Source organism: Schistocerca serialis, chromosome 4, assembly GCF_023864345.2.
Source record: "Schistocerca serialis cubense isolate TAMUIC-IGC-003099 chromosome 4, iqSchSeri2.2, whole genome shotgun sequence".
Classification (NCBI taxonomy): Eukaryota; Metazoa; Arthropoda; class Insecta; order Orthoptera; family Acrididae; genus Schistocerca; species Schistocerca serialis.
This window is the reverse complement of record NC_064641.1, coordinates 113847123-113859949: the sequence shown is the minus strand read 5'-3', so window position 1 is coordinate 113859949 and position 12827 is coordinate 113847123. Positions and strand designations below refer to the sequence as shown.

Here is a 12827-nt window from a genome sequence, read left to right as displayed (position 1 = left end):
TTTTTCCTTCCTTCCTCTATTAAAGTGAGGGGAATAGAACAATTAAATAGAATAGAATAATTAAATCACTAAAGACCAAGAGCTCTTATGGATATGATGGGGTATCTAGCAGAATACTGAAGTATTGTTCTATGTATGTTAGCCCAGTACTTAGCCATATCTGTAACTTTTCCTTTAGGAGCGGTCGGTTTCCTGACCGATTAAAGTACTCGGTAGTGAAGCCACTTTATAAAAAGGGAGACAGGGATAATGTTGACAATTTTAGACCTATTTCTATGCCATCGGTCTTTGCTAAAGTTATCGAGAAGGTTGTATATACAAGGTTACTGAAGCATTTAAATTCACATAATTTGCTGTCAAATGTACAGTTTGGTTTTAGAAACGGTTTAACAACTGAAAATGCTATATTCTCTTTTCCTCTGTGAGGTTTTGGACGGATTAAATAAAAGGTTGTGAACACTAGGTGTTTTCTTTGATTTAATGAAAGATTTTGACTGTGTTGACCACAAAATATTACTGCAGAAGTTGGACCATTATGGAGTAAGTGGAGTAGCTTACAATTGGTTCACCTCTTACTTTAAGAACAGAAAGCAGAAGGTAATTCTCCGCAATATTGAGAGCGGTAGTGATGTTCAGTCCCAATGGGGCACTGTTAAGTGGGGCGTTCCCCAAGGGTCAGTGCTGGGGCCGCTGCTGTTTCTTATTTATATAAATGATATGCCTTCTAGTATTACAGGTGATTCAAAAATATTTCTGTTTGCTGATGACACCAGCTTGGTAGTGAAGGATCTTGTGTGTAATATTGAAACAGTATCAAATAATGTAGTTCATGAAATAAGTTCGTGGCTTGTGGAAAATAATTTGATGCTAAATCACAGTAAAACTCAGTTTTTACAGTTTCTAACTCACAATTCAACAAGAACTGATATTTTGATAAGACAGAATGGGCATATTATAAGCGAGACGGAACAGTTCAAGTTCCTAGGTGTTCAGATAGATAGTAAGCTGTTGTGGAAAGCCCACTCCAGGATCTTGTTCAGAAACTATATGCTGCTTTGTTTACCATTAGAACAGTATCTGAAATAAGTGACAGTTCAACACGAAAAGTAGTCTACTTCGCATATTTTCATACACTTATGTCGTGTGGTATTATTTTTTGGGGTAATTCTTCTGATTCAAAAAGGGTATTTTTGGCTCAAAAATGGGCTGTTCGAGCTATATGTGGTGTAAGGTCGAGAACCTCTTGTCGACCCCTATTCAATAGTCTGGGAATTCTGAAATTGCCCGCGCAGTATGTATTTTCTTTAATGTCGTTTGCTGTTAGCAATATTAGCCTATTCCCAAGAGTTAGCAGCTTTCACTCAGTTAATACTAGGCAGAAATCAAATCTGCATGTGGAATGCACTTCCTTGACTCTTGTGCAGAAAGGAGTGCAGTATTCTGCTGCATCCATTTTCAATATGGTACCACAAGAACTCAAAAATCTTAGCAGTAGCCCAAACTCTTTTAAGTCTAAACTGAAGAGTTTCCTCACGGCTCACTCCTTCTATTCTGTCGAGGAGCTCCTGGAAAGGCTAAAAAATTAAGCAAATTCCAGTGTTACTTTGCTGATTTTCTTTATTTAAACGTAAGACTTATTGCCTGAATATGTTTTATATATTTCATTTTATCTGTTTCTACTATCGTGTTATAATTCCATGTATTGACTCGTTCCATGACCATGGAGACTTGTCCTTAATTTGGTCCCACAGATCAATAAATAAATAAATAAATAAAAATAAATAAATAAATAAGAGATCAAAGAAAGAGCGAGAAAATCAAATATTGGAAAGGTAGAATTAAACCATCATTTAGTTATAATAATTTGATTTAAAACTTGTTTATTTCTGTGTAGATGAAAAATATTAAGTTTGATTATTATTCTGAGAGTGACACAAGAAGCACTAGTTTGTTTCTTTTTCTTTATTGTATTGTAATATTTATTTATGTTGAACATATAGCATCATATTCAGAGCAGTGTTCTTAAGGTGCACATTATACAAAATCCCAGTAACTGAGTAAGCTATACAGTTTCCTTTCGCTTTTCATTTTGAATTGGAAAGATATTAATGCCCTACATTTGAAACTTGTCGTGTTTTTTGTTGTTCACAGATTCTTATTGAGAATGGTGTTCACTACTTTGAAGATGGGCACTTCTGGATGGAGGTTCCAGGGCTTCCAGAATCAGATGAAGATGAGGACATGGAATATCGAATACCAATTAAGAGAAAGAGTACAAAAGTTACCTTTAGCACTGAGCCTATAAGGGTCAGTAAATGTTGCTCAATAACGTGACTTTTTACATCTCACTTGTGATTAAGTTGTGGATGTTTTACATTGTAGGTTGTATTATTAATTCACTTTTGTGAATTATATTCTGCTGTGCAATGGCATAATAATAATAGTTGTTGTAGTAATCTTGACATTAACTGCTCCATCATGTTCTAATCATCTTTACTCAATTAGAACATTTCCAATTTTGATCTCAGGCATACTCACACACAGTACCTATAAAAACAGCCAAAATTATATCACTCTCAGATTCTCACTCAGTTTCTGAGAACAACCCTCTGTTCCATTTTTCTGGCTTCAATTGGAAATTTCTAGTTTACATGACCTGAAACAAGATTTTGCATTTATGCTGATTTTATAGTGTCCAATCACTAGTAACAGTAGATTAGATGGACTATGATCTTCGTTGTAGCTGTGCTCACTGCAGTGTATCTTATTACATAATCTTCGGAAACAATTGAGCCAGGTAGTTTTTTAGTTATATTACTGACTGTGCAGCTGTGTGCATTTCAGTAGCAGCCATATATTTCAGTTCAGAAGTACTGTGAAAAATATTTTTATGTCCCATTACTTTAGAAAGACATCCCTTTGACTTCATGTCATTCAATTACACATAACATAGTCTGTATTCTACCAGAGAACAGAAGGGTTCTGGCTTGGTGTTGTCAAGATGTCTTGACATTTGAAGGTTTACCAATGGATATGTTTGCTGTTCTAGAAAGTTGCGTATGTATGCACATGCGTGCTGCCCCCCTCCTTCTCCACCAGTGCCTCCTCCCCCTTGCGCACGCGCACGCACACGCGCACGCACACGCGCACGCACACGCGCACGCACACGCGCACACACACGCGCACACACACGCGCACACACACGCGCGCACACACACGCGCACACACACACACACACCTGCTGTATATTCTTGCACCTAAACTGCAATTTAGTCAAAGGTTTATTTCATGAATGAGACATACATTCACCCTTTTTCTTTCTTTCCTTAATGTTTCACATGTTTTCCACCACTGTCAAGCATATTATACTTACTCTTACACTGCAACCATCCTATTTATGATTATAGTGTAGGAAAAAGACTTGCAATTTTTATTCATTAACACAATTTTCTGACACAAGTTCATTGATCCTTGTGCATCAAGATTTGAATTTTTGCAGACACTAACTTCACATCTGTACATTTATTTTTCATTTTGTCATTCTAAGGTTTGATCTTCATTGTGTGCATTTTTTTACAAGATAATTATAAAATTAAGAAATTGACTATCTCAGTTAAGTTATTTTTATTACAAATAGTGCATTTTGTGTGGTCAAGGCTTCCTTAGATTTCTGAAAGGCTATCAAAGCAGTGCCTATCACTGACTGGTGGGGCAGTTAGTCAGAACATTGGTAATAAACCATCTAAAAGAGGAACGATTGAACAAGAGACACTTGAAATAGTCTTTGCCACCGGGTGAACTGCAGCATAGTGCCACTGGCTTTTTATATAAATATGAAAACTGGTTGCTACACCAATCAGCCTAGCATGGAATGGAGTAACAACAGTATTATGAAACAGATAGATTGCTACTCATCGTATAGCGGAGATGTTAGTCGCAGATAGGCACAACAAAGAGACTGTCAAACAAAGTGTGCGTGTGCGCGTGCGCGTGCGTGCGCGCGTGTGCGTGCGTGCGCGCATGCGCACGACTCAGCGTCTCATCAGATATATCGTGAATAGCAACCTATTCTTTTTATAGTGTTGTCATTATTCCATCCTGGATTTTCTGTTGTTTTATGGAATGGAATAAACTTTATAAGTTGACTGTCTGATGTAAGGGAAAGGTGGACAGATAACTAATTGCCTGCTCAAAGAAGGTAAGGAGGCGGAACAGTAATCACAGATACATATGTTGAAGTTTTCACCCTGTGTTTGTCAACAATGCCAATGGGAAACAAATGTATTTGCTCATACTTATGACCCCCAGAGGTAGTAGTGTGCACCTATTGAGCATTTTTGTGAACTAAATGTGTTACTGAAAACGTTTCATTTCTTTTGAAAGAATGTACTAGTCCATAAAACTTGATATTTTTTCAACAATAAGCTCATACGTTTGGAAAAGCAAGAATCTGAATCACTTTATAAAAAGATAGTGATACATGCACAAGTCATTCCCTTCATCATATAACATGTGAACATTTGCAGAAACTGTAAAGATAAATTTTTTAACCATGTTACACATATTGGAAATGAAGAAATGAACCTCTGTCTTTTTTTGAAACTCCATGAACAAAAAAATCTGTTTAATTGCATATGGGTTAAGATGTTGGGCTCATATTTGGGAGTCTTTTGGGCTCGCATCCTGATCTGGTCACCTAGATTTAGGTTCTTTGTAGCCTCCTTAGACTCATGAGGTTAATGCTGAGATCGTTCCATTGAATAGCCCGTACCAGTGTCCTTGTTCTGTGAGATAGTTCCTCCTCTCTAACAACCCTGATGTCAATGAGATGTTAAAATTTGAAGGTACCTTTCCTGTGGCCAGCCTGCTGGTATTGCAAAACAGGTTGTTTATTGGCGAAGTCAACATCAAGGCAAAATTTAACATGGAAAGTTCTGAACCTCCCTGTACTAGTATTGGAGCTCAAAATTGAATGAAAATGTAGTTTGCAGTGTATTCTTAAAAGTGGTTAGTGACATACTGATTAAGTTTCTTAAGGAATGGGCATGGCAAGTACTGTCTAATCCTAGAAAGAGAAATGCATGTATATTTTCTTATCCAGTACTACACAAAACATCAAAGTTCAGAATGATCCTATACGACATCCCTGTTTGAAGTGACAGGTCATGTTTGTATATGTATCAACTTGGGAGAAGGAAAATGTATTGTGAAAAATAGTCATTTTTTTCTTATATTCTTACTCAGTCCAGGCTGAATGGATGAAAAGTGTCAGCATCCACTGTTTTCAAAATGGAGTAAGTTATTAAAAACACACCAGTCACTTCATAATTTTCATACATTTTGGTCATTCTGTAACTGTTTTCAAGACAGTTCAGCTCATCTTCAAACAGTTTGGCCTATCCTGTTGTTGCACTTCATTTTACACCTATCACTTGTCACTTAGCATATGCTTTTCCTGTTTTAGAAACAAGAACTAAAAGTGTAATTCAATTCTTCACAAGTTTTATGGAAATCTGAATTAGTACAAAGGAACCCATAAATGGCTGAATATTTCAGTGGACATAAATGACACTGTCATTATTATTTCAATTTTTTACATTGTATAGTCAAATTTGTGGGCTATGCGTGTAAACCACTAATGTAGTAGGAAGATGTGAAGACAGTTAGTGTGTGCAAGTGAAATGATCAACTGTCTAGTGTGGTGCTGTGATTGTGTTGTTGATCTTTATACAAGCATTTAAAGATAGTAACTAAAGAAATATTACATTCAGTGCGATTCCATATTTCATAAACATATAGTGTGAAATATTTTGCTTATATCCTAAATGTGACTGTAAACACTGTCTGACTTTTTCATTGAGCACATAATCAAAGATAAACCTTTTCTATAGCAGTAACAGCCCAGCCATTTTGCTTTCATAGTACCTCTGCTATTCCTACACAAGGCTAATGTCATAAAGAGAAAAAATACCAGGAATATGTGTAGCATTCCTGTTAGATATTTCTACATGTAACTTCCATGTTATTTTGGTGTTTTTTTTTTTTTTCTTTAATTTTTCTTTCTATTTTTTTCGTGTAAATAATTGAATCTGCTTTTGCTTTTGTGAAGATGTATAGCTGGAAAGAGAATAGTAGTGGGTCCCCGCTGTTTTCAAAAATTGAAGCTGACTTTGACGTGTGATAATTCTGGTTTCATTTAATACAAACACTCTCTGTACTGTAAAAACTGTCTTTGTACTGTAAGAACTAAGGAAACTGGATTCTCAGGAGATGAGTACTGACATAGTTTTGTATTTATGTTCTGATTGTTGTGCTCCCTGACATGATAGTATCATCTTGTGAACTGTTTTGTGGTCCAAAACTGCATTGGAGTGCAGAGAGCCTTGCCCTGTGTCAACTTCCAGTTATTTGCTTCACAGGTGTACAGCACATTTTCAGTGACAGATTATGATCGCCGTAATGAGGATGTCGATCCAGTGGCAGCATCTGCAGAGTACGAGTTAGAGAAGAGAGTGGAAAAAATGGATGTATTTCCTGTGGAATTGACCAAAGGGCCTGAAGGGCTCGGTCTCAGCATCATAGGGATGGGCGTGGGAGCAGACGCTGGTCTGGAGAAACTTGGCATATTTGTCAAGACAATTACAGAGAATGGTGCTGCAGCTAGAGATGGCCGCATACAGGTATACTTGGACAAAATATTTACGTTTTCAAACGTGTTTGCAATGAAATTGTCAAAGTGAGATGTGGCTGTACTCATTGGAATTGGACAAAAATAACTGGATTAAGATGATAAAGGCTGTAACTCAAAAAGAAAAAAAAACATTAAGTTTTTTTCAGATTTTAAGATCTACAGTCCATAATATTAGTGTGTATATGTATTTAATATCTTCTAGGGAAGTTATGCTTGTATGTGTAGTTGTCCCTGTGTACGTGATGTGTGGGGCGGACTTGCGGATAATCTGCACACGAATAATTGGGGCTAGACTGTATATTCAATTTTTGTTGCTAGATTCCTAATTCAGAACATTTTATATTTTGGACACATTTATTTGGTTGAAAAACAGTAACCATGCCGTGTTTCTCTCAGATAATTTTACTGTCAGTTTGAAGTTCTTTACACTAAGTGGCACTTTTTAGTGCAGATTACTGAAAGAAATTACGTATCTATTGTGCCAAACACATGACTGTTCATTAATCAATTTTTTATTTTTATTTTAGGTGAATGATCAGATAATTGAAGTGGATGGAAAGTCACTGGTTGGCGTTACACAAGCTTACGCTGCTTCTGTGTTGAGGAACACTAGTGGCCTTGTCAAATTCCAGATTGGCCGAGAGAAAGACCCGCAGAACAGTGAGGTGGCACAGCTCATAAAACAGTCATTACAGGTTATGTATTATTTTGTTACATAATTTATAGTAGCAGTAAAACTATGTTCCATAATTTTGTTTCCACTTTGATTTCATTTCATTACGGCAGAGCTAATAGAGAATCATCCTGTGTAATCTCAAACAGTTTTATGATATTCATGTTTTGAGAGTAATAAATCTTCAGTATCAGTTAAGCACCACTCTTTTAATACTAACATTTCTCAAATGGCTGTGCACAGGTTTTCGGTATTTTATATGAGTCAGATTTTTCAGAACAAGGCATCTATTACTTTGTCTGTAATATCCTGTGTGCAAAATTCTGGCAACAGGAAACAACAAATGGAGAAACTATCACCCAAACCGTTAGCAGGGCCTCCCAGTATGAGAGAGAAATTCCAGATCTGCTGTGAGATTGATGATACTGTACCAGAACTGCAAGCTTAATGCTACAATTTTCCTGGATTCCAGAGAGTGGGTGCGATTATTTAGGTTAAAAATTTAGGCCCTCATGCAACAATACAAACACACATGTAAATGGAAATGCTTGGAATATCCACCATACAATCTCAGATTTTCCCCCAGTGATTTTATATGTTTGGGCTCTTTTAAACAAGATAGGTGGGGCAGTAGCTTGAAGACAATGAGCCTGTAGCTCAAGAGGTCAGTTGTTTGATGGAACAAGTACCACAAGAATTCTGCAGGCTTCCAAAGGCATGTCAAACAATTGGATAATTGTTTAAATTGACAAGGGTTAGAGGAGGTTGAAAAGTGAAATAGACTGCAAGCTGATCTTTGGGAGTGATGATAGTGTCGTTAACTCATTTTGTGATTTATTGACTCACCCTTGCAAATGCCTCATTGAAAAAAAAAAAAAAAAATCTCTCTTCTTTCCTGCTGTGAACTAACTGTAGAGGAACTGTCATTCAGTTTTTTTGCCACTGAGACTTGAAATTTTTAACAACCAGCTCTTAACCAGAATTCAGATTTATAGATGGTGACAGTTTATCCTCTTGCATTGTACAGTCACAGAGAAGTACTTTAGATGCTGCAGAAGCATCTTGCAGTGAAGAATGTTAATGCAAGCAGTTGACAGATGTAGCCAGGATTAGGAACGAAGAGTATTGTCATCTGTAAAAACAGAAGACTTGATAAAAAATCAATCCTCAACATTTGCTTTGGATAGGTGTTAATCTTGGGCATGAGAGATATACTTCTAGTGGCAAATGGAATGAGAAGTTCCCAGCAATACAACAATGAATGAATGAATGAATGAATGAATTCAAGAAAGAAAAAATCTGCAGGTGTTTTATGAGGGCGATTCGGGAAGTAACGACTTATTTCATGTTGCCATTGCACAAATGACCGATATCAGGCTTCTTGCCAACATCAGATGGTTTACTTGACTTTCGTCTCAGTGTTGTTTGTCACTTGAAACAAGTTGTTGTGCATTTTGTGATTGATGAAATTAACTGTGTGACACAGTCGTACTAACTTCGAGCTGAGAAGTGTAACTTGATTTTTGAACGCTTTGAAGCTGAAATTTGCAGATATTTGCTGTCACATAAAGAAAGTGTGTGTAGATACAATAATGAACAAAAGAAATGTGAGAAAGTGATGTGTAGTGTTCAACAATGGATGAACAAATGTGTATGACAAAACTTGATCCTTATGTCATTCGTTACAAATGAATTGAGGAATCGTGTGAATAACAAAACTGTTAAAGACACCTTTACAAGACACTCAAAGTGTTCCTGGGCAGGAAACATTTTGGAAATGATGCCAAAGTGAAGAATGCTGCTGAAAGTGGCAGTAGCTGACTGAGACAGGGATTCTAAAGCTTTTGGATAAATATCACAAACACTAAAATAGAAGAACTGTCACGTGGAGAAATAAAGCAAGATTCAGTTTAAGTGACTTGTTTCATGTTAATAAGGTATTTTTTTTTTTTTCTTGAATGTATTAAATTCAAACAATCATTATTTCACGGATTACCCTTGTGCAGAAGCAGTGTAAATAATATAGAAGGATGCTTGTAACAATTTTCATGCTGATAGCCTTTGATGGTATTAGATAAAATAGTGCAATAAACTGAAGGGGCTTTCTGAGAAGCTTCCAACAAAATTGCTGTGTTACAAAGTTTAATATATTGTTTGAAATAAGTCAGCTTTCGTTTTGGTAAGAAAATTGTCCGGGAAGTTGCTATTGCATTGTGATTATTTTTGCTGTGGGACAGTGACCTAGCAAGAACATTATGGAATGAGGTGACTTCCTTTTTATATATACAGGTTGGTCCATTAATAGTGACTGGGCCAAATATCTCACAAAATAAGCATCAAACGAAAAAACTACAAAGAACAAAACTCTTCTGGTTTGAAGGGGAAAACCAGATGGCACTATGGTTGGCCTGCTAGATAGCGCTGCCATAGGTCAAACGGATATCAGCTGCATTTTTTTAAATTCGAATCCTCACTTTTTATTACATATTCGTGTAGTATGTAAAGAAATATGAATGTTTTAGTTGGACCACTTTTTTAGCTTTGTGATCGATGGCGCTGTAATAGTCACAAACGTATAAGTATGTGGTATCACGTAACATTTTGCCAGTGCAAACGGTATTTGCTTCGTGATACATTACCCGTGTTAAAATGGACCGTTTACCAATTGCGGAAAAGGTCGATATCGTGTTGATGTATGGCTATTGTGATCAAAATGCCCAACGGGCATGTGCTATGTATGCCGTTTGGTATCCTGGATGACATCATCCAAGTGTCGGGACCATTCGCCAGATAGTTACATTATTTAAGGACACAGGAAGTGTTCAGCCACATGTGAAATGCCAACCACGACCTGCAACAAATGATGCCCAAGTAGGTGTTTTAGCTGCTGTTGCGGCTAATCCGCACATCAGTAGCAGACTAACTGCACGAGAATAGGGAATCTCAAAAACGTCGGTGTTGAGAATGCTGCATCAACATCGATCACACCCGTACCATATTTCTATGCACCAGGAATTGCATGGCGATGACTTTGAACATCATGTACTGGGCACAAGAGAAATTCCAGGACGATGACAGATTTTTTGCACGCATTCTATTTAGTGACGAAGCGTCATTCACCAACAGCAGTAACGTAAACCGGCGTAATATGCACTATTCGGTAACGGAAAATCCACAATGGCTGCGAGAAGTAGAACATTGGCGACCTTGGTGGGTTAATGTATGGTGCGGCATTATGGGAGGAAGGATAATTGGCCCCCATTCTATCGATGGCAATCTAAATCGTGCAATGTATGCTGATTTTCTACATAATGTTCTACCAATGTTAGTAAAAGATGTTTCACTGCATGACAGAATGGCGATGTACTTCCAACATGATGGAAGTCCAGCACATAGCTCGCCTGTGGTTGAAGCGGTATTGAATAGCATATTTCATGACAGGTGGATTGGTCGCCAAAGCACCATACCATGGCCCGCGCGTTCACCGGATCTGATGTCGCCAGATTTCTTTCTGTGGGGAAAGTTAAAGGATATTTGCTATCGTGATCCACAGACAACACCTGAAAAAATGCGTCAGCGCATTGTCAATGCATGTGCGAACATTACGGAAGGCAAATTACTCGCTGTTGAGAGGAATGTCGTTACAAGTATTGCCAAATGCATTGAGGTTGATGGACATCATTTTGAGCATTTATTGCATTAATGTGGTATTTACAGGTAACCATGCTGTAACAGTATGTGTTCTCAGAAATGCTAAGTTCACAAAGGTACATCTGTCACATTGGAACAATAGAAATAAAATATTCATGCATACCTATGTTCTGTATTTTAATTTTAAAAAACCTACCTGTAACCAACTGTTCATCTAAAATTGAGCCATATGTTTGTGATATTACAGCGCCATCTATCACAAAGCGCAAAAAGTGGTCCAACTAAAACACTCATATTTCTTTACGTACTCCACGAATATGTAATAAAAAATGGGGGTTCCTATTTAAAAAACACAGTTGATATCAATATGACCTATGGCAGCGCTATCTAGCGGGCTAACCATAGCACCTTCTGGTTTCCCCCTTCAAGCTAGACAAGTTTCGTTCTTTGTAGTTTCTTTCGTTTGTTCTTACTTTGTGAGATATTTGGCCCGGTCACGATCAGTGGACCCAGTTGAAGAAATTAGGTAAGGAAATGAAATGGTCAAAGTAGTAGAATAGTTTTCCTGTGCATGAAGGAAGGATGAAAGTTGTAGAAGAGCTTCGTATTTGCTAAGGCAAAATTACTGTTGATGGCAGAAGTAAGAAGTATATGGAATGGAGATTGGTAATAGCAAGGAAAGCTTAGAATTAAAAGACAAATGCATTAACAATTATTAAAAATTTAAATGTTAGGATCTTAAAATTTTTGTTGGGGTTGTAGCCTTATATGAAAGCAAAATGTTCACAACAAACAGCATAGACAAGAAGAGAGTAGAAGCTTTTGAAATGTGGTGATGCAGAAGAATGCCAATGATAAAATAGTATATTGGATAACTAACGAATACGTACTCAATTGAATTGGGGGGAAATACAAGGTTTATCGCACAAGTTGAAAAATAAAGTGATAGGCTATTAGGCTGTCTTCTGAGGCTTGAAGGAACAGTTCATTTGTTTATGGAGGGGCATGTGGGCAGATAAAACTTGTTGAGGGAGATAATGAGTTAAACACATTAGTAATCCAGAGATCAAGAAACTTACATAAGATAAAAGAGGGCAGAGTGCTACACAAAAGCACTGTTCAGACAGTAAGAAGCAACAAAAACAACAGCAGATACACTGGAAGTATACTTAAAATAAGAAGTTACAAAGACTGGCCATAATATTATCATTGTTCACTATAATTAACTGCCTTCATACACTAGTTTTTTCCTCTTTGTGAGGAGGGAGATAAAAAGTTTTGACAGCTCTGAGATGACGCACACAGTACTCCTCAACACTCCTTTGGCAGCTGCTGACTCTGACCTCGGGTTGCTGTTTCTGCTCCAGGCTGACCGCGAGAGAGAGGAGGCACGCCGTCAGATGGAGCTGCAGCACCAGCAACAGCAACGGGCGACATTAGGGGGCGGTGCCACTTCTCCAGAGGACAGCAGCAGTGTCACACTGCCACTTGTCGGCAGCACAGCGGTCTCCCCCACCCCATCCTCATCTCCGGAAGGTCCCGCCTCGCCGCCAACTACTGCGTCGGACACTACTCTAGAGACGGAAACTCCAAAGTCACCGGGTGTTACAACTGCTACTGATTTGGAAACACTCCGCTCTCTTCTCCATGAGGTATTCTTCATCTGCTCTGTTACGTACCACTGTTAATCAGACAGTTAGTGTGGAAGTGCTGCCTGATCTTTTTGTATTCTGGAACAGTGAATTTCATTGACAGTATTAAGATTACAAAAATTAGAATGAACTCTTTCGACAAGGAATGAGATCTGGGTCA

General features: G+C 37.7%; 1 protein-coding gene across 1 annotated transcript in view; it reads left to right on the top strand.

Moving 5' to 3' along the window:
* Positions 1–12827, top strand: part of LOC126474300 (uncharacterized) — a 175845-nt gene that overhangs the window by 63027 nt on the left and 99991 nt on the right. Inside the window, exons 13-16 of the mRNA XM_050101766.1 lie at positions 2152–2307; positions 6420–6680; positions 7219–7386; positions 12383–12667. Of these exons, the coding sequence (XP_049957723.1) occupies positions 2152–2307; positions 6420–6680; positions 7219–7386; positions 12383–12667 (870 nt within the window). The remainder of the gene's footprint in view (positions 1–2151; positions 2308–6419; positions 6681–7218; positions 7387–12382; positions 12668–12827) is intronic.